At 34.6% G+C, this 27,259-nt stretch overlaps 1 protein-coding gene across 1 annotated transcript in view; it reads right to left on the bottom strand.

The window, feature by feature from the left end:
• LOC140148623 (phosphatidylinositide phosphatase SAC2-like) overlaps positions 1 to 27,259 on the bottom strand; it is an 87,043-nt gene that overhangs the window by 7,035 nt on the left and 52,749 nt on the right. Inside the window, exons 6-17 of the mRNA XM_072170640.1 lie at positions 18,795 to 18,923; positions 15,312 to 15,492; positions 14,494 to 14,673; positions 9,517 to 9,709; positions 7,958 to 8,035; positions 5,839 to 5,959; positions 4,507 to 4,753; positions 3,541 to 3,748; positions 2,511 to 2,588; positions 1,223 to 1,296; positions 788 to 916; positions 308 to 395 (exon numbers count right to left, since the gene is read on the bottom strand). Coding sequence (XP_072026741.1) covers positions 308 to 395; positions 788 to 916; positions 1,223 to 1,296; positions 2,511 to 2,588; positions 3,541 to 3,748; positions 4,507 to 4,753; positions 5,839 to 5,959; positions 7,958 to 8,035; positions 9,517 to 9,709; positions 14,494 to 14,673; positions 15,312 to 15,492; positions 18,795 to 18,923 — 1,706 coding nt within the window. The remainder of the gene's footprint in view (positions 1 to 307; positions 396 to 787; positions 917 to 1,222; positions 1,297 to 2,510; positions 2,589 to 3,540; positions 3,749 to 4,506; positions 4,754 to 5,838; positions 5,960 to 7,957; positions 8,036 to 9,516; positions 9,710 to 14,493; positions 14,674 to 15,311; positions 15,493 to 18,794; positions 18,924 to 27,259) is intronic.

The raw sequence follows: 27,259 nt of genomic DNA, 5'->3' as shown, positions 1-27,259 counted from the left end.
TGTAGCTGTTGAAAAATAACTCTGAAAAGGTGAGAGCGAAGCGAGTATGTAAGTGCTTGCTCGGGCACAATCTTTTTAGTGAACCTGAGGGATCAGTAAATAGGTTACAGGGGTATCACCCTCTAAAATATTTTTGCTCGTTTTATAATGAAACAATCATTTGTTTTAATTTTTATATCAAATCTGGGAAACCATAATCCGTTAAAAAAAATAGAAAACATGCATCTCTGATTTGTTCCCTAAATTGCTTAAAATTTACTGAAGAAGTATGATTGATTGACAGCTGGTATGTTGTCTATATACTTACTTCTCCATTTTGTCTTCAATCACTTTGAGTCCCAAACTATTGGAAGCCCTGGCAGAAGCAAATGACTCAACAACAGCATGGAGCATGTCTGAAAGGAGAAACCGATACACGCTTGGCTCAAGTTGTATAGGTACATTATCGTAAAGTACCATGCATTTTTGATGAATAGTCATGAAGAAATGTGGTAATATTTTTTCATTTTCATTTTTCATATAAAATATACAAAAAGATGGATTTCAGAAAGTGTGCTACAGTCTGTACTCAGCTACAAGTATTTTACAGTCCAAATTCCTCTCCCCCAATGCTCATGAATAATTGGCTTGCACTTTCTAATTGTTCCTACGTGTTAAAAACACAGACTTCCCCAGCACATATACATGTACGCTGAGCCAACTTCACAATTTATAGAGAGAAATTGCACCCATTAAGATGGTCATTTTGCTTGATTAGATCAGAAGAGATTAGGAAATTGTGTGTTACCTTCTGCCTCCTTGGAATCCTTTGTTGGCAATGCTTTGAGTGTGTGGAAATAATCTCCTTCATCACAGAATGAATGATAGATACGAATACATCGATGCTTGGTATGACTGAAGAATGCAGATGCTGAACCTGAATGCACAGATATAGGAAAGTATTATTTGTGAGATATTTTACTGGTGATTTTATTGACCTGAGTGCTGCAAGTTTTTGTGTGCACTCTCCCATTGTCAAATGTAGCAATTGGGCCATTCCACTTGAAAGACACTCCCACTTTAGGAACATTTTGGAATTCCAAGCAAATTCAATGGTTTATGTTTCCAAATATATATATATCTTTTAATTTGATTCTCACATGAAAGTGCACCAATGGGAAATATTCACTTTTATAGTATTACATACAAATATACCAACGACCAATGATACTGGTCAACTTACCAATGCCAATAGCTTCCATATCCTCTATGTTGATTCTCTCATACTGTGTGATTTTTTCGGCATCATCATCATAGCTACAAAAGATATTTAAAAAAAGTATTTATGAAATTGAAATTGATCTCTATCGTACAGTGTTTAATTTCATAGCGGGAGATTCAGGGTTTGATTTATAATGGCAACAAGCAGTCTGGATTGACTTCATCGGCAGGGCGTTCTATCCTTAATTACCTAGTTGATGACACTTTATATCCACACCACAAGTTTGAGTCCGCCAAAAGAATTCCCCAAAATCGGCCTGACCATAAATAGCACAATACATACATTTTGTTGGGGATACAGCACAGATTTTGTACAAGAGTTTTGATCACAGTTTCTCCATAGAAAATAATTCAGCATGAAAGCTTCAGTATTTCCGATATTAGGCGTGGGCTTGTCAATAAATCATTTAAAATTGGCGTTAACAACACAATTACAAACTCACACTGGCAGTGTGGTGCACTTATACTGCTTTCCATCATATTTTTAATGCTCTAATTCACAGTGACCATAAAGCATAGCTTTAATTAAGTGAAGGAATATAATAATGATCACTGACCAGGAGCAGAGCTGCTAATGCCATGCAATCTTGACCATGAAAATGTTGTTACTAATCTCATGTGAATTAAGGCCAAAGTGACTTGCTGATCTTCCCAGCCTCCTGATAATATATACTATTTTTACTCATAATGGGTTTCCATGGTGACATGGTCAGTAATAGCAAATTTGTTTACGTCCAATGTTAAGCCTCCAGCTGAGTCTAGTGAGCATGTAACAACCTGCCAAAAGATTTGTATTTTTTAAATTTCTGTATCTTTTTAAAGGTAGGGCATACGACACTTGAAATAATGAGAGAGAAAAACATGTTAGATAATATCAAAATAGGTAATCATTTGTATAGGTAGAAATTTGACCATGCATCACATAATTTCTGGGGCGGAGGTGACACCAAGGTCATCAAATTGGGTACTAGTGACCACCATTGCATTTCCGTCCAGAAACCGATGACGTCAGGGTAAGAAATTTGATGTGATATTTAAGTTTCATTGTGTTTCAAACAAATATGTGACACAATCAAAGGGGATGAGCCCAATGTCGCTAATATTGACTAAAATGTGCACTAATTATTTTGTTTCTCAATGTATTCAAATTGATAAATTTACTATAAATTGGTAACAACAAGTTCACTTTTATGGAGTTTGCATCAAAATGTGGCATTATTGAACATTTAATTATAAGTTGCATCTCCTACCTTGCAATGTAATATGCTTTCTCTGTCACCAGTAATATGACATCACGATCATTGATATCTTCAGTTTCATCAGGATCTCTGGAAAGAAAAATACAAAAATAATAAAATAAACATTAAATTAAAAGAACCTGTTAGTCACATTTTACATATTTAACATTTGTGAAGCTGATGATGTGGAAGGGTTGTACATTATTTATCAAATAAATAATGACTTCACACATGTTAGTAGTAAAAAAATAATCCCTTTAGTTCACATACAAAGTAACTCTACACAAGGTTACACATTACCCTAGTTCCTCTGTGATGAAGAGTCTTTCAATTGTTGACATGAAGTCTAAGCTTGAGTCTGGATAAATCCCTATGATTAGTATCAAGCCTTGAAATTGCCACTTGTCTGTCTGCAGACATTCAAAGTAAGCTGTAACAATGTTGTTAATTGCCTGGGTGTATAGTTACAAATTTTATGCAAGCATCAAGGCATATTATCGATGTTGATTCGATGCCGATGATTGAGGCTAACAAAAGAATGACCTCAATCATTGGTATCGAATTGACATAGATAATATGTTGAGGCTTGAGGTGGGCAGGTTCAAGCTTCAAATTGATGCTTGCATAAAGACACTCACTACACTAAACCTGCATGTGATCATGTACTTATCAAAACTATTGAGAAAAACATATTGCAAGTGGGAGATGCCTGTGGGTCAATGAAAACCATAGCAACTCATCTAATCTTCGCCAAAGAGTAAGTTGACAATTAAGTTATGCATTGGCCCTACTCCATGCAACAAGGTATGTCATCAAAAATGGAGACGATAGTATGAATTCGCATTAGTGACAATCCAGATGAACCTAATACAACCCTACTCACTATGTTTGTATTATACATACAGAACTGGGATGGAATTGGCTTTGAGTTAAACACAACCCTACCTCACATCTGGTTAGTTGATTAAACAGTCTCAAATTACGTTGTAACATCCAAGGAATATATGTATCTTATTCTACATGTATTATAGTGATTACTTACGAAGGGTCACAGTTGATGAGTACCCATCCTCCAATGTAATGCCTGACCTCATGTTTTGGTACAAGTAATTTGAGACAATGTTGTATGAGTTGTTTGATGTTCTCTTCCTTCACTTCTCTCCACATTTCTTCTACTGTCTCGTCTGCTTCCTTCTGTTCAGTAATCACTGATAAGTCTTCTTCTACATCAGGAGTACCTTGCATTAAATCTGCAAAGGAAAGGAAGAGCATACATATTAATATATGAAACAAGAGAGGAAAATCAATTATGGATGAAATAAGATGTATAACATAATGGCAATGCTAAAACTTTGAAGGTGAGTAGGACACACACAAAAAAGGGGCACTCAAAAGATAGGTATGCAGATATTAACATCATGAAGACCAATTTTCAAAAGGACTCTGTTTAGCCATCATATGTGACACGATCAAAGGAAATTAATCAGATGTCGCTAATATTGATTTTGAGATATTAGCAAAGAAAGTGTTGAAATTCTTTTGTTTTTTATTGTTTTCAGCGATTGATCAATTGATGTAAATTCAGAAAGAAAAGTCCTATCAAGACTGGGTTTTCAGTTTCTAAAAGCTCTGGATGTTCTCTTTAGAAAAATATGTAAAACTCATTTTTTTTTTTTCAACCAGGGTCGACATGTGACTCATTCCCCTTGATCATGTCACATAATATATATTATAATTTTTAAAGGTGGAAACAGGAAACATGATCCTGCCTGGGAATTAAACGAGGACCTCTGGCTGTGACAAGACCTGCGCCTTGACCACTTCGCCACAAAAGCTTCACGATTAGAAAATTCGATATAAAAGTGGTCACAAATTGATAATTTGATCAAATAAGCAATAAACGTGCCAATCCTAACTGTGGAGATGAATGTCAAGGAAAATGTCTGTCACTTCAGCCTCCCTTTTTCCTTATCATGAAGACCAATTCATTGAAAATCTGTATCCTTACCGATTACTACTTGTCTGTACGCATCCTTGAACTGAGTCTGTAGGTACCGATTGGCTGAATAATACCCATCTTTCATCAGTCCTGTAACCTTCCTTTCCCCGGTCCGGGTGAAGTCCCCTTTGAGTGCTGCTGTACCTGCGTATTGACGACTGATTATATCACCGTTGTTAGCCCACATCTCCTGATAGGTTGCTCGTATGTCAGGAGGGATAGTCTGCTCAGGAAGCAGTAAGCCTAATTTGCGTAACTATTGAATGAAAAGGGGAAACATTGCAAAAATAAAGGTTTTCATTTTCCATAAACCTGATCATAAAGATCTACAAATGAACACCAAGACACAGAGTCATGTCAAAAGCCCACATGTGACACAATCTCTTTCATTCAGACTATTACTAACTTATTGATGTTGAAATCACTATGTCCCTGACATACTTGGTTGCAAAGTTATCAACTTTTTATACATCAATTTTCTTATGCTTTTTATCGTCTTTCCCCCTCCTTATCATTGCCTATATCTCAATTTCATCATTAGCAACTTTGGTCTGACTGGATGAGATTGTGTTAAAATCTTACTTGTGAGTAAAGGCTCAGTATCTACGAGTAACAGGTATTGCAACTTTCAGAATCAAAGAAGTCTTGAAAATGCAAATGATAAAAAAGTGTCTAGAATGCTTTGTGCCAAAATTGAAATGACCTCATGTAACTCCAGTGTGAATGCTTAAACCCACTGCACATGCTTGAAACTATGTCATACAATGTCAATGTACATTTTATTGAGCATTAGCATTAACAGTTGATGGCACAATCTAAATTCTGGTGTAAATTATTTGAGCATGCAAATTGATCTTTTCAATTGGTGCTGCAGAGCAGGATATTGAGGGGTGGTACGTGTTGCCCACCACTGTCCGAGGTCAAGAAAATATTACCACGTTCAAGAATCTCCTTAAAACCCACCTCTTTCCCACTGATTAGCTCTTTTTCCTTTCTTGACTTTCTCTCTTTTAGCGCTTTGCCTAATTTTGTAAAAGGCGCTTTATAAATCACATTGTTTATGTTTATGTTTATATTCCACAATATCTATAGTACATGACATTTTTGTGGGGACTTGTCCAACATAAATCTGAAGCTGTAGTTACCAAATATATTTTAAAGGTCTTTAGACACACCTTTATCCTTTCACCTCTGAAAAGCTTTAAATAACAACCTCTTTTTAAAATGTCCTGTTGTGTACATACTTTGAACAAGTTGATGGGAATGCAACACTATAACCTCTTGTTTATACCTACAAAACCCCTAGATCATATTCATAGCACAGGAGTCAAATCCACTTACTTGCATACTGAGAACTGTCCTGGCAAGAGCCGATTGGACCACATTGGTCCGGTCCAGACAATCCATACAATTAATCCGGAATACACTGCGCTGCTCCAGGATCACTCCCACCTTGTCCACCCTGAATAATAAAACCAAAGTATGTGCATTACTCTTGATGCTAGTCTACATTTTACAAAGCTTTATGACATCTATAATTAAAAAATAATTGATCATGTCGCAGTAGCTAGACTGGGTTGATATTTCTTTCTCAAAGCAAGTATCAACTTGTTAAAGCTTTAAAATGGGTTTGGTTTATTCAAGATTTTGTTGATTCCATTTTTTTTCAGTTTTAATGGGCTAAATTTGATCATATCTATGAAACATACTTCTTGATACAATAACTTTTTTCTTTGTCACATTTTATATTTTGTTAAGGGCTCGGATAGCGACGTTTTCACATATTTTTTGTGGAACCTGAGAGCACATCAGACATATCGAATTGCATTTTGAATACAAGGAATGTCCTTCTGATATCAAATAATTTGAAATTCGCAATATAATACACATTTTATGGCAAATGATTAAAAATTGATATTTTTGAAATTTAAGGTGGTACTACATCCCCTGATAAATTTTGTGACCAATTTTGCATCTTTCTCAAAAAATAACTGCATACTGGTAACAAAAGTTATGTATATCATAGGGGCAAGGAATCCAATAACTTCACTGAAATTTCAGTGATTCAAGACAAGTGGTTCATTATATGTTAAGAAATGAGGTACTTTCTAGCGGTACCTCTTTTCTTATCATAAATAACGTACCGCTTGTCTTGAATCCCTGAAATTCCATTGTAGTAACTGGATTCCTTGCCCCTATAATATACATAACTTTTGTTACCAGTATGTTATTATTTTTTGAGAAAAATGCAAAAATAGTCACAAATTTATCAAGGGGTGTAGTACCCCCTTAACAATCCTCAAAGTAAATTGTATAAATCTAATGATATGTACTAAAATGTATGTAGCTGGGATGAAAAGCAGTCCATCATATGAAAATTTTGAACTTTTGTCATTGAAGATATAGATTTTTTTCCCAAAACACCAAAAATGTAGGTCTTTTTGGGAAAAAAATGTGTATCTTCAAAAGGTCAAAAAAAATTTCTAGCATAAATACTGAACTTTTTCAAACATTAAAGTCTTTCACCATCTTGTTAATAAAATCAGGTCACAGATATGACACAACCCAAAATATGTGTTCTTTAACACACTTCTCTCTACTTCAGCTGAAAACTCAATTTCAACAAAAAGGCGACGTTAACACCTATAGAAACAAGCTCTTTATTTATTTTCATATCCCATAGAAATGAAGATGAATTTGGGGCATGATCTTGACACTTCAACTAAAATGCCAAATCCTATATCACAAGAAAACAGCTATTATCATATTCCATTTCTGTATTTGTTCAGGGCAAAAAAAATGCTTGGTAAAAAATTCTAGACAGTGCTTTTATGACCCAGTTCAAAGTACAAAATTTAAAACATGAAAAACATATATTCCCCACACCAGATGTTTCATTTACAAGCCTATTTTATGAGGTATATATATTAACTCTCTCCACGCGGGTGTCGACTGCAGACGACAAGCTTCAAACATTTTTAAAAATTCAAAAATTTCCCAATTGTAAATTGTCTTGACCTTATTTGGAATCAGCATGAAAAATGCATTAAAATGAGCACAAACAAGCCTAGTATTGCTTCAGTGCTTCTTATGATAACTCTTGAAATTTTGAAAAAATATCTCAAAACTTGGGACTCGGTGGATAGTTAGAATTGTAACATTTCTATATCTGACATTTTACTCACTCTGTGTAAATATTTGAAAAAAATATCTGTTTTATACACTAGTCTACTTCATAGCTCCTTTTTGAAATTCATATTTCAATATCAAATCATCTCAAAATGAAATTACAAGTTCAGACCGAGAACCCCCCCCCCCCCATCCGAAAACTGTGATGCCCCAAGCCTTTTTCCCCTCTGGGCAGAGCAGTCACTGTGGATGCTGTGTGTTGTTAAAGGACACACCAGTTATGATTTGTTGATGAAAAAGGGACTGTAAAGCAGTCTAGTTCTATACTTACCAACAGAATCTCATATCCTTCACAACATCCTTGATGGCATCAATCAGTACTGACACATTCTCAAACTTCAAACCACGACTGCAAACAAAATTAACATATCACGTCTTGATCAGTGATTCACATAATATAACACCTGTTGTTGATTTCATTTGTTTTGAAATCTAAACATAATAATTTTCTACTTTTAGAAATAATCACCTGCTCATCACTATCTTTCACCAACTGTTGTGTGAGATCTATAGGATTATAATTATAAAAAATATAAATCACATCCTTGATATTCCTGAGATACAAATGTGTACTTACCTAGATTTGAGATAAGTCATTTATTGCCAAGATTTAGACTAAATTACTTAGACTTAGATTAAGTCATTATGACTTAGATTTAGGATAAGTCATTATGCCTAGATTTAAAGCCATTATTACCAAGATTAAGGTCAAGTCATTATTACATAGATCCTACCTAGATTTAGTCTAAAGTTGTACGTATATCTAGATTTAGGCTAAGTCATCATTACATAGATTAAGGTTAAGTCATTATTACCAAGATTTAGGATAAGTCATACTAGATTTAGGCTAAGTCATCATTACATAGGTTTAAGTTAAGTCATTTTCCCCTGAATTTAAGATACCGTATTCATTCTAATAAGCGCCCAGGGCACTTAACAAAGTCATTTTGGGTGGGCGCTTATTTTTTACCTGGTTTACCTAATTTTTTTGTAAGGGGCGTTTATTAGAGACAAATTTATGTATGTTTATAAAAGGGTCCTGAGATGTTCTAGTAGCTTTTCTGATGCAGAAAATGTATTGCAAGTTTATACAGGACTTCTAGTCCTCCAGCTATATCACTGTATCGACGTCTATCCAACACTTCAACATTAACGGTACCCTTTAGCAAATTGAAATTACTCTGGGTGGGCGCTTATTGGAGTATGGGCGCTTATTGGAACAAATACGGTACTTTAATTCACATGGATGTAAGAAGGCCTGAAGAAGAAACCTGAAAATCTGGGAAAAAATCAAGAAAAAACACCAGAATTTGGGCTGAAAAGCCTTCAAACGGCCTGAAAATAAGTTCTAGATTAATCCTAAAAACTTAAATCCTGAAATCATTTATAACCTAGATTAAAGATAAGTCATTGTGTGCACCTGTGAAACTGGCAGCAGATTGGCATAATCTGGGGTCAATTTCACTAAACTTTACGAAGCTTTGTAAGTCTCAAAATCATTCGTAAGTTGCATTTCATTAAATATACTTACGAACTGTATCCTTCGTAAGTAATAGGCATTTAATACAGGGACCCTTCGTAAAGTTACGTCTAGTATTAGGTATTCGTAACTTTACAAATGGTCACTAGAGTTACGAAGGGTTAAAAGTTTAGTGAAATTGACCCCGGAGGATACAAAATCAACACTATTCAATGACGATGCCTGATAAATATGAAATTCAGAAATCTGTCTAGGAAATGTATATTATATAAGAATTGTTCTTTCACAGTAATAAAAATATGTATGATATTATGGGGCAATGATTTTATAAGCATTATTCACAAACTTACCAATAATCATGGAAATCAAAGGTGATATAAGTAAGATTAGGACTGTTGTATTTGAGCATCTGTTTCATAAAGGCCTGTCCAATAATATCCTCCCTACCACTCTGTTCTATCAGGTTAATAATGGCTACATGTTTGTAAATGTTCACTTGCTCCTCAACATGCCGTGAAAATGCCAAGTGAGTCTCGTCAAAATCTGTAAGCGAGAAGAGACAGAATGTTGCACAGGATTAGACAAAGACAAACAGTGTCTGCCATGACAAAATATAGCATTGGTTTGGGGCATCAGGGATCTGGGATAGTATTTCTTTCTTTTTTCTCTTTCTTCCCTAGACAACAAGAAAGATAAGTACAAAGCCTATAATGGGCCTATAATGAGAACTTGTAATTGTTGAGAGCAGTTATAAGATATAAATTGGGATCAGCAATTGTATGTAAACCATGACAACCAAGACAGCTAGTAATCTGATACAATGACAGCAGAGGTAGGTGGATAGGTCATACAAAGATCGGAATAAAAATAAATCGAGAAGCAAAAAAAAACCAAGAAAAAAAAACCCAACAACAAAACAACCAATCCCAAAGTCCTGTTGCCTTGAACTGAAGCTAGACAAAATACTGTATGGCTGGATATTTTAGCAATATCATTTTTTTTGTGATTTGGGTTTTTTAAATTCATAGTTCCTGCTACACATAAAAGGGGCATGGTCCGATTTTTTCATGTTCTGTTTCTTTATTTTACATTCCATTAAAACAATTTTATGTCCAAATTTTGAGATGTATTGCTCCAGCAGTTTTGATATGAGAAGCAAATATAACGATACCCCATACGATAGTATATACTTCCATTTGTGGTTATCATAATTCATCACATATATTCACACCATCTAAACGAAACATATCTCGGGCATTAAATTTCACTAGTATGAAAAAAATATGAGGTTTCATGTGATACCAAATCAGTTTTGATTAAACAAATGAGGGACTAAGGCTGTTGACTGGATCATACCCCTTAAAAGCCTATAGGTAAAAAAAATTCATATCTTTTAATGTGGTTCTGAAATTAAAAGCACAAAAATAAAAACCGTGTGGAAATTTCCCACCATAAAGTAGTCTGATGTAGATCAGTTGCAACATCTGGGAGTAATCAAGTAACTCTACCATTCTGCGAAGAAATGCGACCAACATGTATTAATGAGGCTCTTGATGATAAAATCAATTTCAACATAATGATAGTGGGCAGGGAAAGAACATGGAACGTCTTAAAATATAAAAAATTATTTGAATCCAACTTTATAATTACAAAAAACAAAACAATTAAAGACACATAAATAAAACATTTGGGCTTTTCAAGTTTTCACTTTTCCAGCCTCATTTAAATCTGTTGCCCTGCTTAAACATTGCGATATATAATTTTTTTGGGTGTGATTTTTATTTGTGGATTGCGCTACATTAAGGGTATACGATGTATTGTTGGTCGAAGCAGCAAAAAAAATTTAGTTCACAGCATCTTGCGAATGGTAGTGAGCTTTAGCAAAATTGCATTGCTCAATTCATAGCGAGCGTGTAGAAGAATTCAAATATCACAGATATACTTTTGTAGGTCCTGTGGTTCTTGAGTTAGGTTGTAAAGAGGGCTGAAACAACAACACTTTTGTAAAACGTACAGAACTCATTAACAACACTAAATTAAGCAAGTTTTCAAAGTATAAGATTTGTAGAATGAACTTTTGCAAAACACCAAAGTGTTATTTTTCAATAATATATTGATTCAGATAATGAAAATCAATTTTTTTTGGCTGCTTCGACCAACAATACCTCGTATACATACCCTTAAGCAATCATATGACATAAATCTGCCACCCAGACACCAACAAGATTAGAGGAATTTTGCTATCTCAGCAACACAAAAGGAGTTTCACATTTTCTCTAACCCATCAACTGAATATGTAAATCAAATCTGGGATTCAAAGCAAAACCATTTAATAATAACAGAAAACTTTAAAAGGCCCACTATATATCTCAGAATTATCTTCTGCAAATGATTCATTATGTTTGATCATGTGCCTTTAAGGTATTTTCCACTTCTGCCAAATCACATTCAGAGCGGTAAGCCGTTTGAAATTGAAACTTGGTGTAAGCTCACTAAGAATGAAAAACAAGTGTATATATTCCTGTGACATTTACAGCGTTTTCTCTCCAATTCTCAAGGGGCGACAAAAGTAAATAGACTTTGCCTTACATTATTGATTTGTAGGACAACAGATCCACTTGTGTAGACACTGTTTGAATGGTTACATATAGTCAGTTAGAATGTCAAGATGCACAAATATTATTGTTTTCAACAAAAGTATTTGTCTCAGTATTACATGGTACAGCATTTGGCTTTTTATTTAATTAATGTTCGCTAAAAAATGACTTGTGAAATATGTGTGTTATGGCTTTTGTAAACACAGACACACATGAGAATCTATGTGCAATTGCGGACACACAGGAAATATGGATATCAGCAGTTCCTGGATGATGTTTCTAGACCCCAAACAGCATAAGAACGCATGACCATTGACTGCATTTCTGATGTAGGGTTAGGTCTGTACTTGGATAGTAAAAACTTGAAAAAGTCCAAAATAAGTTGAAGCAAACTCAAACAGGTGTGTCCAAAGTTAGATAATTAAAAACTCTATTTGGGTCAATATCCATGATTGCAGGTGTTGGTGTGTGTGTGGTGTGGGGATGGGAGTTTGTTTGGGAAAGTGGATGTGAGTGTGGGTGTATATTTCCGAAGAGCAGATCAAAAACCCACATTATATCTCCTCTCAAAAAACAAATACCAAATACACAAACAAAAATCCATACCTATTAATCATTAAACATTTAGAACTGTCAGTCTTGAATATTATAGCTTTTACGAGTTCTCCAAATGTGACCTATCACATCGAAACAGACCACTTCACGGCAGGAATGAAAATAGAGATTTAAACACTAGGATAAACTGCTGTTTTTTAGCTTTAAAATGACATCTTACTTGTTGAAATCAGATACAGTAAAAATGTTTTATGAGGCAAAACAAGCTCAAATTTCTCTTTATTTTCTTTATATTTTCTCATCTTCTTTCATTGTTATCAGCCAATGAAGCCACCCGCGAAGTGATCAGTTTCAATGTAATGGTCACAAATGTCATTTTAAATTTGTTTTGTTAAGTATTTGCCAGTGGAAAACTCCTCTTTATATTTTACATCAATTTCTAGTTTCTATGGGGCAAATTTATATGCAATACATTTGTGTAAGATGGAGCAAACCAATTCAGAATTTGTCTACGTAAAATCGCAAACCTATGCATTGAGAATACTACCTGCAGATGGTATATCAATTATACTGCAAGTCAGTGATTGTTAGGCACATCATTACACATGAGACTAGTACATTAATCATTTTTTCAGACAAATCCCTTACATCCAAGGCATCAAATTCCAACTGACAAATTCAAACAATAAATGAGCACAGGCAGCTTAATCAGGGTTCTCGCACAATTATTTCACTCGTTAATATCAGGGTATAGCCAGGAGGGTTTATCTGATGTTATATGATTACTCCAAATTCCAATAAAACTTGCACTTTTTTAATAGGGGAAAAAGTATTATTCCGTTTTGCCTGATGGAACAGCTAAATGCTAATCCTTTATTGGGCTATTCCAGTTGAAATCCTTAGACCCTCTATGGAAGACATGACCTTAATCTTCCACACAGGGGGTGTAGATTTCAAATGGAGTCCCCTGAATGAGCCACTCTATTTGAAATCTACACTCCCTGTGTGGGAGATTAAGGTTGTGTCTTCCATAGGGGGTGTATGAATTTCACATGGAATTGCCCATTTTGTCGCCAACTGGGAATAGATTGAACTTAAAATGTTCAATTTGATCAATTCTTTAAGAGAAGAAAAGGGGAACTGTATTTTCCCCCTGTTGTTTTGCGTGGGTGGGTTCTAGAACAATCAAGAATAATTTGCGCAATTACTATTTTAATATGTACTTGTGATAGTTGGCAAACATCTTTTCAAATATTGAATCTTTCAAATATTGAATCTCAACTAACATTACCAGTAGAGCAAACAGGGCTTCAAGCTAACCCTTGCAAAAATAAAGGAATAATATAGGAGCATTTTGAATGAAAATATAGGACAGCGGAAGTCAAATACAGTGGGTATCAGAGACCAGTAGCTATTGTTAAGGGAAAAACTCCCAAAGATATGTTAATTGTTGCATGATGTGTGCATCATTTTGGACTGGTATGGTGTCTATATGAGACATGATCAAGAGGAATGAGTCACATGTCGACCCTGGTCGAAAATCAGTTTTACTTATGTTTCTAACAAGAACATTTAGAGCTTTCAGAACTGAAAACTCTATGTTGATACAACTTTTCTTTGTGAAGTTACATCAAATTTAGCAATCGCTGAAAACAATATAAAACAAAAGAATTTAAACACTTTCTTTGCCAATATCTCAAAATCAATATTAGCGACATCCAACTCATTTCCCTTGATCGTGTCACATATACTGGGCAAAAAATAAACTGTGCATGAAATGTGCCAAAATTTTCAATTTTACCTCAAATTCCCTAGCGCAAGTGAAAAAAATATGATTTCCTAAATTTGGAAAAAATATAGGAATTATAGGACATTTTCTAACAATATATAGGAAAATATAGAAAGAGTTCAAAAATATAGGCAAAATAGGAAATATAGGGCTGTTTGAAGTCCTGAGCAAAGTTTACGCAAAGGGTTCATATTAAATTTTGTTGTAAAATGGTATCCTATTTATATTTGTTTAATTTTGAAAGATTAGTTCTGGATTATTTTGGAATAGGCATATATTAGTACATGTTTGTATGAACATAGCAAGCCATTAAAAGCGCTCTTTCAAAATTATGAAACATATGTATTGCGGTGCTCTTTCTCTCATATTTTGTTCATCATACCCACCTTTTTCTAGCCTTGGAGGAGGCTTATACTTGATACCAGGTTGACTCCAGAAGACAGGCACCGAGCCTCTTACTTGTACATATGATACAGTGTGGTCATTAGTCTCTATGATCTGCTCAGTTTCAACATAATTAGCACATGCTCCATCCTCAGCAATACCACGCCTTCTGTACCTAGTACCTGAAAAATATCATAACCAGCATAATTTAAAAAATAGGAGCAGCAGCAACTGTTTTTTTGATGAACTTGTGGCTTGAGATTACAAATGTTGTTAGTAAACATGTAGAAAAATCAGCTAAGTTTTGTTACTTTTGAAGGTTATATAAGAGAAATCTTTTAAAAGATACTTTCCAGCATCTCCAGTCTCAGGAACATAAAATAAATGACATGCACAAGTAACCTTTTCCACCAGTTATAAATTTTTAAAATTATCATAAAGTTATTCACAGGAATGGCTCTGATTTCTTAATATATAAATATTAAATGTGATAAATAAATTATCTCCTTTACTTAAAACGGTCTTTAGAAAGAGAATTCTTTAAAAAAAATCTTAATTAAGAGAAAATTTATTTGTTATGAAAACAAATTTTCCATTATAAAAGGAGCAAAATTTCCTCCCAGATAAGAGTTTTACAATTTCCCAGTTTTAAAAGGCCTGCTGACTGAGAAAACAGTGTCTTGGAAATAAGATGCTTTACACAAATGCAAACTACAACTTAATATTTCACTCCAATAAAAGTAACATAAATCTACATCTTAAAGATACCAAAATATTGTCGATTATGATTTTGACAGAAATCATTGTGAATCCTACCAACCTGCTCTGTGTTTGCTCCTCCTAGATATCAGCATCAATTTGAAATCTAAACAGACATCAGGATTAAGAGTTGGGATTTGGGTTTGATCTGGTTCTTCCTCATCAAAGCTCATGGTGCAGTCACGGATCTGAACATAGCCTTGAATGATTGGGATCATCCAATGGGATGCAAGCTCTTGATCCTGGAATCAAAACAAAACAATGCAATTGTGAATGTTGTTTCAGATGAATTGATGTTGGTCTTACCTGATTAATCATATTACAGAGGGTATTTCATGATTTTAGCATCTTTTTCCAGGTTATGTTTCAATAGATAACCTAAAAAAAAAGCTTGTTTCCAAAATTTCTGTTCATTTAAACATTGATTTTGTAAGTTATGCATAATTGAATATGTATTACAGTGCCTCATAAGCCACCGTGTTATATTTACAAATTAGATGTCTTTGTAAAATAACCGAATATGTAAGAAAGTTTATACAAAAAAAAAATATTAGTCCTAGGTTTCTGATTGTATATGTGACACGATCTGCTCCAAAGGAGACATTTTTTTTAAATTTGAGTTACAATAATTATTACCTTACACAAACATTAGGCTATCATATACTGAAAACACCAAAGATCTAGCATACTTGGTTCTTAAGTTCTGACGTTTTGTGAGGTCTATTTTAATATGTATTTTTTCTCCATATTTGTGCCTTTATCTCAATTTCAAATTTGCCGCCTTTGGCCCCCGTGGACCAGATCATGTCAAATATTAAAGCCTAAATCTCAATTTCTCTGGAATAAGTTGGGGGGGGGGGGGGGGAAGCTGTGGTTCACAAAGTGCCCTTTCAGAATTATGTAAAATGTGTAAGAAACATAATATTTGTCTCCCCTACTCATTACTTTCTTTCATACTCCATCATGCAAAGTAGCAATGAAGACAACCATGTATCATGTTCAGTGAGTGGGAGTGCTATGCTATACTTGTTCATCATGCCTTAGGCTTGTAAACATCAGAAAACCTATGCCTATACTTGACCAAATTGTTGAAGAAGTGATTGAAGCCCTATAAATGTAACTACTCCCTATTCCAGAAAAAATACAGCACTTATTTTTTGGAATTAAAAAAATATTATCTTGTTTTGCCAAATGAAACATAGATATCCTAATCCTTTACTTAGTTCTCACAGGTAATAAAAGTCAAATTTTAATAATTTTGCAATTTGAGGGAAAATAGGCCAAAAACATGCAAATTTGTATGATTTCTGACAATTTCATTCACACATTTCAAAGACTTGGCACAAGACTAAGCATTCAAAATTTGTAGGATGGGCTATGAGTTTGCTTATGAATAAATTTAACATTTTATGTTAATTTTGATAATTGTTTATGAAAAAGATTAGAAAATGTGTCTTTAGAATGCATTATTTGAAATTAGTCTTTGTACAAGTCTTTGGGCTTGATTGTCACAGCATACTTTTATTGCCAGTAAGTAAAGGATTAAGATTTAGTTATTTTTCATTTGGCAAAACAGGATAAAATGGTTTTAATCCAAAAAAATTAGTTCCATATTTTTCTGGAATCAGGAATAGTTTAGTTTCATAGCTGACCATGTCCCTCCCTGTCTGTAATGACACCAGAAGTGGTCAAATATTGACATTTATGAGCATCTGAGAAATGTAACAAACATTTTTAACTCTCTCCCTCTCTAGTAGTACATAAACTACTCCCATTCCAAAAAATACAGCACTAATTTTTTGGAATTAAAAAAATATTAGCAAGTTCTGCAAAGTGAAACATAGCTCACTCCTAATCAATTTCTTAAAAAAGAGCCAAAAACATGCATTTTCAGCATGCAATTAGACTAGGCTCCTGTTAGGCTTAAAAAACTCTGCGTCCGATCGGACGCACAACTGTAAAACCTGGTCGGGAAATGCGCGTCCCACAAAATTTGTGTGTGTCCGTACATGTTAATGTGTTGGGCAACAGGAAATACAATTTTACAAAGTCCCCGATTGCCAAATATTTGACTGTTTCCTTTCAGATTCCTGATGAGATTTTAAAGATTTATGTAAATATTATTGTCAATAACAAATTACGTGAATGCAAACTTGCTGACAATGTACGATAGTTTAGAAAGTTGTATATTTGCTCCTTGTGTTTGAGCAAAAGCTTATCATGTCTCGCTGCCGTAAGAATTTTCATTCATTGACTGGTTGACCGGGTGACCCGGAAGTGTTGCGAAATGGGAGTGGTTAAATGTGAAAGGTCAATAACTCGTGTGCTGATTGGTCAATATGCTGCTAAAATATTAATTTATACACAATAGAGGTTTAGAAATTTTCATTGCAAATGTTGAAATTCATGTATCCAAAGGCAGTTAGGGATATGATATAACATGTAACAGAATGTTAAGAGATATGTAAACTATTAGCAGCCAGTATGACAACCTTGACAATGCTAAATAATATCTTCGTGATGGGTATGTGGCAGTTTAAATTCAGAATGCATCAATAAGAATAATATCTTTCAATGGATCTTAAAATTAAGCGCATTCAATCTTAAGGTGTATGAATCAATAACTCATACTGCAAATGTTAAAATTCAAGTTTGTCAAAATGCAGTGACAATTCACCATTGGGCAATTCCAGTTTAAATCCATACACCCCCTATGGCCCGGTGGGGGTACTCAAGTTTGGTTTTGGTAACGGACGTGTCGCTGAGAATTTGAAAGTGGACCCATAAATATACCAATTTTTCAAGAAATTTGGACCCATTGATATACCAAAAGTCAAAATTTTTCGGCCGAATTTAACCCAAGGAAAAATTGGGCTATTTTCCGAAAAAATTGAGAAAATTTTGAAAAAAAAGTACCCATTCATATACCAAAATAGGTTGACTGGTTGACCGGTGACCCGGAAGTGTTGCAAAATGGGAGTGGTTAAATGTGAAAGGTCAATAACTCGTGTGCTGAGTGGTCAATATGCTGCTAAAATATTAATTTATACACAATAGAGGTTTAGAAATTTTCATGATTTTTATGATGATTAAGTTACGAAATAGGATCATTGCAAACACCAATTTGGTAAGCTTATAATCACTCATTTTTGGGCTGAATGGACGCAACGGGTTGATGAAATTTGTTGAACATTGCGTCCAGCAATACAAAAATGCATCTGGACGCAAGAATTCGCGTCCAGCAGGAGCCTTGCAATTAGAACTAAATGAATGATTAGGATTGAGCTATGTTTCATTTGGCAGAAGTTGATAATATTATTTTAACCCAAAAAAATTAGTGCTGTATTTTTCTGGATTGGGGAGTAGTTTTGTTCACATTATTTCTCATTGATCTTTTGGTTTGTTCCCTCTTTATTTTTTGCAGCACAACCTTGCACTATGAAATTTGTCACATATTATCCAGGTCCCTTTGCTATTCCAAGATTGAATACAAACAAGATACTATATTAGTATGCACCTTGCGTGTCAAGCCTGTGTTACTTACGGCTTCAAAAAGGTCTTCTAGCATGTGTTGATTCCAAAAGAACCTGTAATCGGGACCCGTATGAGACCTGCCACGATCCCTCTGCTGTGTGTTGGTCAGGTCACCTGTTGGACTGTAGTAGAACCATTCTGTAATAAAAATAAATAAAAATAGAAAACAATATTTTTTTTAGATTATATGGTTTAATTTCTTACTATAACAACAAATCACAAATATATTATTACCAGGCATGAGAATAGATTTCAATGAAAAAACATGAAAATTCTGAAAACGCACGTAAAATGTGAGTAATATTCTACAAAACTGGCTAAAAATAAATAAAAATTTGGAAATTTGAACTACAAAAAAGCAGGAATTCCTGCTTGGGCAGGAAAATTCTCATGTCTGTATTACACTGAATAATAATAAAAAATATTAAAAATATTCAATTCTACACTGGTTTCAAATTGTAAATAATCACTTTCTTTTGTTGTGTCAGCTTTTTGTTGTGTCAGTCTTGCATATAATGTAGAGCAATTAACTTCATCAAAATACATGTAGAGCAAACTAATTTTATGAAATACGCGGTAATCACAACAGTTGGCTCTACTTTATTTTTAAAAGATGCCATAGAAAAGTGTCTTGTAAATACTGTAGACACAGAAGATGGCGAGAAGCAATTTCTAGATGCGTTAGGAAGCATCCATGTACAAGGTTTTGATTTCATTATAGGGCCTAGGGAGGCAGGTGGTACGCATACACTAGTTCTTTCCTATGTACCTCTGAGGCTCCAGCTTTAATGCAGTAACTGCCTGCCAGACTAAATTACAATGTGAAATTTGGTTTACTTTTAGTAGGGTTTCTTTGCCATGGTTTATTGCTGGGATCCAGGTGGTACTATCTATACTGGTTCATCCCTATGTACCTTAGCCCTCTCCATGCGAGTGTCGATTGCAGACAACAAGTTTTTTTTTTTTAATTCAAAATTCAAAAATTTCAGAATTGTAAATTTTCATGACCATATTTGGAATCAGCATGGAAAATGTATTAACATGAGTACAAACAAGCCTAGTATTGGTTCAGTGGTTCTTCAGCTAGCTCTTGATATTTTGAGAAAATATTTCAAAACTTTGACTTTTTATGTTGAAGCCTATTTATGGCTACATTAGCACGCAGGGCATTAAGTGACGACAACCAGTTGAGACTTGAAACTCTTTTGCACTTTTCTGAAACTCATCAGCATGGAAGTTGAAATAACTAGGAGCTGAAAGGCTACAATTTTCTCAAAATACACTGATTTTTCATGATTTTACAAAATTTTCTAGGGAGACACCACTGATCAGAGAACACATCTTACCCTTCCCAGAATCCTTTGCAGCATGATACTTTACCTAATTTCATCAATTGACACTCCTATTACTTTGTGCATGTCATTTTGAGAATAGACTGGCTAAACATGGGTCGATAGTCAAGAAAGAAACATAATTTGCAAGATCTGGATGTGCTCTGTTCATTGAGGTACATTTTGTCACTATCAACCCATATTGCACTAGATAGCAATCAGTACAGAAAATTGAAATGGGAGAAATGCATTATGGGAAGTGTAAGATATCTTCTCTGACCACTGATCAGATTTGGTCATTTGGTATAAAGAAATAGCAATACATTTAATTCTATCTGTGAAATGCATCAATGTGTGATGAAGTCTTGGGAGAGCAGAGTGACATTTACTTGATTAAATCGAAATTCTACCTAAAATAAACATTCTGGTAGGTCACCTACATTTTGATCAAATTTGATCAAAATTACGATGATGTTATTAGCAGGAACATTTATAAATAGCTCATTCATTCATTCACATGCATAATAGAGCGCTATACTTCACTTGTTCATTATGCATGTTGATAAGGTAAGGCAAGCTCATCAACTCTACTCAAGCTGGTGTCGGCAACTATGAAATTTGAGTTATTATTAGCTTGCTCAGCCACTACACTTGCGAATGTTGAAATTCATGTATCCAAAGGCAGTTAGGGGTATGATACAACATGTAACAGAATGTTATAGAGATATGTAAACCATTAGCAGCCAGTATGACAACCTTGACAATGCTAAATAATATCTTAGTGATGGGTATGTGGCAGTTTAAATTCATAATACATCAAGAAGAATAATATCTTTCAATGAATCTTAAAATTTAAGCACATTCAATCTTGAGATGTACGAGTATGATTCAATAACTTATATTGCAAATGTTAAAATCCAAGTTTGTCAAAATGCAGTGACAATTCACCATTGGGCTATTCCAGTTTAAATCCATACACCCTCTATGGAAGACTAAGGAATAGGACAGATACAGTGGGTATCAGATTAACTATTGTTAAGAGGGAAAGTTCTAAAGATACTTTAATTTTTGCATGGTGTGTGCATCACTGTGGACTGGTATGAAAATGGTACAAAATCAGCATGAACAATGTATTACAATGAGTACAAACAAGCCTAGTTATTGGTTCAGTGGTTCTTCAGCTAGCTCTTGATATTTTGAGAAAATATCTCAAGTCAAAACTTGGACTTTTTATGTTGTAGCCTCCTATGGCTAAACATGCAGAGCACTAAAGTGATGACAACCAGTTGAGACTTGAAACTCTTTTGCACTTTTTTGAAACTCATCAGCATGGGGGTGGATCCAGGAGTGGAAATAACTAGGAAGGCTACAATTTTCTCAAAATACAATGATTTTGTACGATTTTAAATTTTTTTCCAGGGAGCCACCACTGATCAGAGAAGATATCATACCCTTCCCAGAAACATTTGCAGCATGATACTCTACCAATTTCATCAAATGACACTCCCATTACTTTGTAAAGGTTCTCTTTGTTTTCATTTTAAGAATAGACTGGCTAAATGGGTTGATAGTCAAGAAAGAAACATATTTTGCATGATCTGGATGTGCTCTGTTCATTGAGATACATTTTGTCACTATTAACCCATATTGCACTAGATAGCAAATCAGTACAGAAAATTGAAATGGGAGAAATGCATTATGGGAAGCATAAGATATCTTCTGTGGCCACTGATCAGATTTGGTCATTTGGTATTTAGAAATAGCAATACATTTAATTCCATCTGTGAAATGCATCAATGTGTGATGAAGTCTTAGGAGAGCAGAGTGACATTTACTTGATTAAATCGAAATACTACCTAAAATAAACATTATGGTAGGTCACCTACATTTTGATCAAATTTGATCAAAATTACGAAGATGTTATTAGCAGGAACATTTATAAATAGCTCATTCATTCACATGCATAATAGAGCGCTATACTTCACTTGTTCATTATGCATGTTGATAAGGTAAGGCAAGCTCATCAACTCTACTCAAGCTGGTGTCGGCAACTATGAAATTTGAGTTATTATTAGCTTGCTCAGCCACTACACTTGCGAATGTTGAAATTCATGTATCCAAAGGCAGTTAGGGGTATGATACAACATGTAACAGAATGTTAAGAGATATGTAAACCATTAGCAGCCAGTATGACAACCTTGACAATGCTAAATAATATCTTAGTGATGGGTATGTGGCAGTTTAAATTCAGAATGCATCAATAAGAATAATATCTTTCAATGGATCTTAAAATTAAGCACATTCAATCTTATGTATGATTCAATAACTCATACTGCAAATGTTAAAATTCAAGTTTGTCAAAATGCAGTGACAATTCACCATTGGGCTATTCCAGTTGAAATCCATACACCCTCTATGGAAGACTAAGGAATAGGACAGCGGTCAAATACAGTGGGTATCAGATGAGGAACTATTGTTAACCGTAACCCTCCTGTATACTACAAAATACTACTTGATATATGCGCTGCTTGTGCGTGCATCCCACGTGGTGTGATTACGCAATCGCCCTAAGTGATATATAGGCATGGTTTCGCTGGCCAGCGAAGCCCAAGACCTGTGGCAAAGTGTCGCCGACCGAGTGCTTGGCATGCGAGGGGTCTCGGGTTCGAATCCCACCCAGAGCAAACAACTTCTTTCTTTCTTTTCTCTCTTTATTCTTTCCTTCTTTCCCTTCCTGTTACCAAAAAGCCCTTAGGCGGTTAGGGTTAGGAAAGAAAAGTTCTAAAGATACTATAATTTTTGCATGGTGTGTGCATCATTGTGGACTGGTATGATGTCTATCACATTAGGCGGAGGGCCCTATTTAACGTTAGCTTTGGACATTTAATCATTTATTTATTTTTTACCTGGGTAAGTCGGGTAGGAAATAAACAAAATAATTAAATATTCAAAGCTAACGCTAAATGGGGTGCCTCAGCCTAATGAATATAATGGGTAAAAAATAATGGCCAATAAATTATATCGCTGACCTGCTGAAAAAATGACAACTGCGCGCAAAAGTGCGCAGAAATTTTCAACTTGACATAAAATTCACTAGTATAAGTGAAAAAAACAACATGTTAAGTTCTAAAAAATTTAAGTCCTGCCTTTGCGATGGAATCACAAATAACGTTGCCAATAATGTTGAATCTGATTTAAATGCACAATAAAGATGTGTATTGAATTGATGATACATTTATTAGGGGTTCAATAGCAAATACTTTTGGGATATACCAAAATGGCTGGTCTATTGTATAAGGTAATAAAGTCACCTTGAAAATAATGGTATCTGACAGATGATAGAGAAGGGCTTCTGCAAAACGGATCCCCAAATGTGCATAATTGAAATTTTCCATTTAACTCATTTGAAACATGACTTCCACACAGACTATTAACAACATTAAGTGTCAAAAGTAATTTTAAAATAAAAAAATGATGTTAACTTTGCCCTTTAAATTGGCAATAAAATAAAGCCACCTATTTCCGAAATGCCCTCTGAGCGAAAGGAAACGATTATATCTTCTTTCCCCCCATGATAAAATTGGATTACACAGTGTTCCTTTCACAATGTTGTAATTTGATTGTGTGTACTTGACACATTGCGCATACAGCAGCTTGGGAAAAATTGAGCATGAAAAAGGTCAAACATTCGCAGAAATAGCAGGCCAGGTAATAATCGTGAGAGTAAATTCTGCCCGCGGCTTTGCTGGATGTGTGCAGTATGCGCTAGCTGCCATGCTATATACCATAACCATGACTTGGTATTTTAATCAGCTGCGCTGTGGTGCCAAAGCCATGATTACTTTTAAATGCACTTTTTTCCGCTAGATGTCAACATGACGATAACAAGTAGTGGTGGAATCAATCGGTGTGAATTCTGACAAGATTGAAGCAAAATGTTGTGCTTCTTTATTATGTTGAGTTCAAGATGAAAAAGGAGGAGATTTAGAGGACAAGGACTGGGAAGGATGAGTGAAAACTAACCATGTTATCACACACTAAAATTGGATATTAAAAAAAGACACTTGGAGCTTAATCAGGAAGCCCCGCTTGGCCAGTTCTCCACAGAAGAACTGACTTACACCTGTTACTTTGATGACAGACAGAACAGAATTTACATGGATACATTTTAACCTTGACCAATTCCCTAAGGAATTTAGACCAAAAGCGGCGCTTCATCTTTAAGCATTTCCTAACCCTGATGTGGCAGTGAAAGCATTGAGGCAGCTGTTTCTTGCGTGCATCTATGCGGCATCTTTAAGTGTGTGAGTGTGTATGCCAGTACTTTGACCGAACACTAGCAATTAGTAGCTGCGCCCAATGAAATGCACACCCATGTCATTGCAACATCAGGGTGGAAAATGCTTTACAAAGTAATATAAACTTTTGAAGCACTAGAGTCATAGATTATCATGATATGGTTTGGTTGCAAATTGTAAATATAAGCTTTTGAATTATCTTTTTAGTTTTATTAATATATATATATTTTATGTCAAAGCTAATTAAGATGCTGTCCCCAACATAGCAGTTTAACTCCTGCTTGAAGCTTTACGTAACCTGGTTGGAAACAACAAGTTCAGGATGGGCATCCCATATACCGGCAGAAAAGGGAAGAAATGATCTCTGGTGGTTGATCAAGTTAGATCTAGGAACTGTCACAGCAAGGTTGTGTGATCTAACGAAGGTGTGTGCATCAATATTCTTTAAGTAGCTGGGATGACAGGTCTGGTGCTTCAATCATTCTGTTTCTTTGTACCACAGAGGGTTCACCTTAACTCTTTTGTTTTGCATAGCCACAAATTTACTATGCAACTTTTGCTTTGTAGAGCAATTCCCAAACTTTACATAGCAATTTTACAAGGCAGTAGTACCACATTACCAACATGTTATTTTGCATCCAATATTAATTACTTGAATGATCATGGAGTCAATGTACATTGACTAATGAGACTAATGAGTTTTAATGAGTTTAAATGGAATGTCAAATTAAACAGTTGCAAAAAAGATGTTTTACCATGTCTGTTTTAATTGCACAGGTGGAATTAAAAACAAAATATCAATCAAGATAGTCATGAAAGGTACTACCTCTGTTTGTTTGCTTGTATCTTTTATATTTTTATCGCCAATGTGGGGAGGGTTATGCTTGAACAGCATGTCATATTATGATAATTGGGCTGTTCCATTTAAAATCCACACTTCCCATTTGGAAGATTTTGGAAATAACTGTCACAGGAGGAGTATGAATTTCAAATGGAATGAACACGTTAGCAGCTCCATTTGAAACTCATACTCCCTCAGTGGAAGATTCAGGTTGAATCTTTCTCAGAGGGTGTATAAAATTCAAATAGAGCTGTCTAATGTGCTAATTCCATTTGAAATTCATACTCCCCTTCTGGCAGATATTTCCAAAATCTTCCACAGGGGTAGTGTGGATTTTAAATGGAATAGCCCATTGTTCAAAATGTACAGAACTTTGAGTGTTTTTAGAAAGCGCTTAATGAAAAGTGTATAGGCCTAATTATTATTTATTATTACAGTATACGATGGTTGCACTTTAACACCAAGATTCAACACTCTTACTTGTGGACTATTTCCTCGGTCTACAGCAACTCGGATACTTTCTTTACATTGAAAGCCTCACATTAATTTGGTTGTCATTGATTTTGCTTACAGGCAAAACCTCATCACAAAGTCTTTATTAGCATTCACTTAGCATTCCTAAAAGTACCCCATGGCTCAACACATTCTTGCACAGATTGTACCGTGCTACAATTGCAGTAGGTACATTCAAGCATATATTGTCAACACATGGATAAACAACTGGATCTTAATTCTAGAAATTTCACATTATGCCAAGTTCGAGTTCTCATTTATGTACGCTCGCAAAATGTGTTTATCACATGATTTGATTCAATCCCAGGATTCAATGCCTGATAGGTCATGCATAGATTATATCAGAGGAGCTTCTTTGATTATTATGTAGGCCTACCTACTAATGGTAACAGATGTCTGAAATTAAGCAAAAAATTGTCTACCAGTACTGTTATGGGACATTTGGGAAATTTGCTGCATTCTGACATTTATTATCATGCAGTAGACCTTACACAGAGGTGATTAAAATGTGACATTTATAAAAGCATTATTAACCCTTACAGAACAGATGTTGTTTTTTTTTGCTATCAGAAGGGGAAAAACAAATGGAAAATAAGAGAAGATGAACAAAGAAGTCACTTGGCAGGATTCGACCCTCTGACCCCTCCCATGCCATGCACAAGATCACCAGCCTGTACCCACAGGGTTTTCACTGGCCTGGCCAGCGATGTCATCGCATCACAAAATCCATGCATGCACAGTGCTTTTCATAGTGAGTTTTGTGAGTTTCAGTTCGGTTAGGGGTAATTAATGTTCTTTTCTATAGGAAAAGGCAGAAAAACAACAGCTGAAATCTGGTGTATTGAAAATTATTTACTCAGGGATTGAGTTTTAAGGCGTGCGAGTGCGATTCGCACGCGCCGCACGCCTGAAAATACGCCGAGGGTGCGATTTTTCGCACAAAAAAAAAAAAAAAAAATTTTTTTTTTTTTTTTTTTTTTAAGTTTTTATTTTTTATTTAGAATGTCCCTGAAACTTAAAAATGTCCCTGGAAATATTTTTAATTTTTTTTTAAAACTTGAAAAAAAAATTACAAAAAGATTTAAAAAAATTATAAATTCATGTTCAAAATAGGCAAATTTATAATTGATGTTCACATTACAACCTATTTATGAAGTAAAGAAGCATACAAAACAAATGCATTTTAAAATCATTCATAGATTATTATGTGAACATAATTTACAAATTTGCCTATTTTAAACAAGAATTTATAATTTTTAAATCTTTTTTGTAATTTTTTTTTTTAATTAAAAAAATTCCAGGGACATTCTAAAGTTCCAGGACATTCTAGGACATTCTAAATCAAAAAAAAAAAACTAATTAAAAAAAAAAATTACAAATGACACTAGCAATAAGTCCAAAGTCCAGGGACATCTATGCAGTATACACCATTCATTACCCCAGAGCTTTTACCATGGCCATTTAAAAAAAGTACATGTATGTTGTCACAATT

This window comes from Amphiura filiformis, chromosome 3, assembly GCF_039555335.1.
Source record: "Amphiura filiformis chromosome 3, Afil_fr2py, whole genome shotgun sequence".
Classification (NCBI taxonomy): Eukaryota; Metazoa; Echinodermata; class Ophiuroidea; order Amphilepidida; family Amphiuridae; genus Amphiura; species Amphiura filiformis.
Note: the sequence above shows the minus strand (reverse complement) of the source record. Positions and strands in the feature narration are given on the sequence as shown.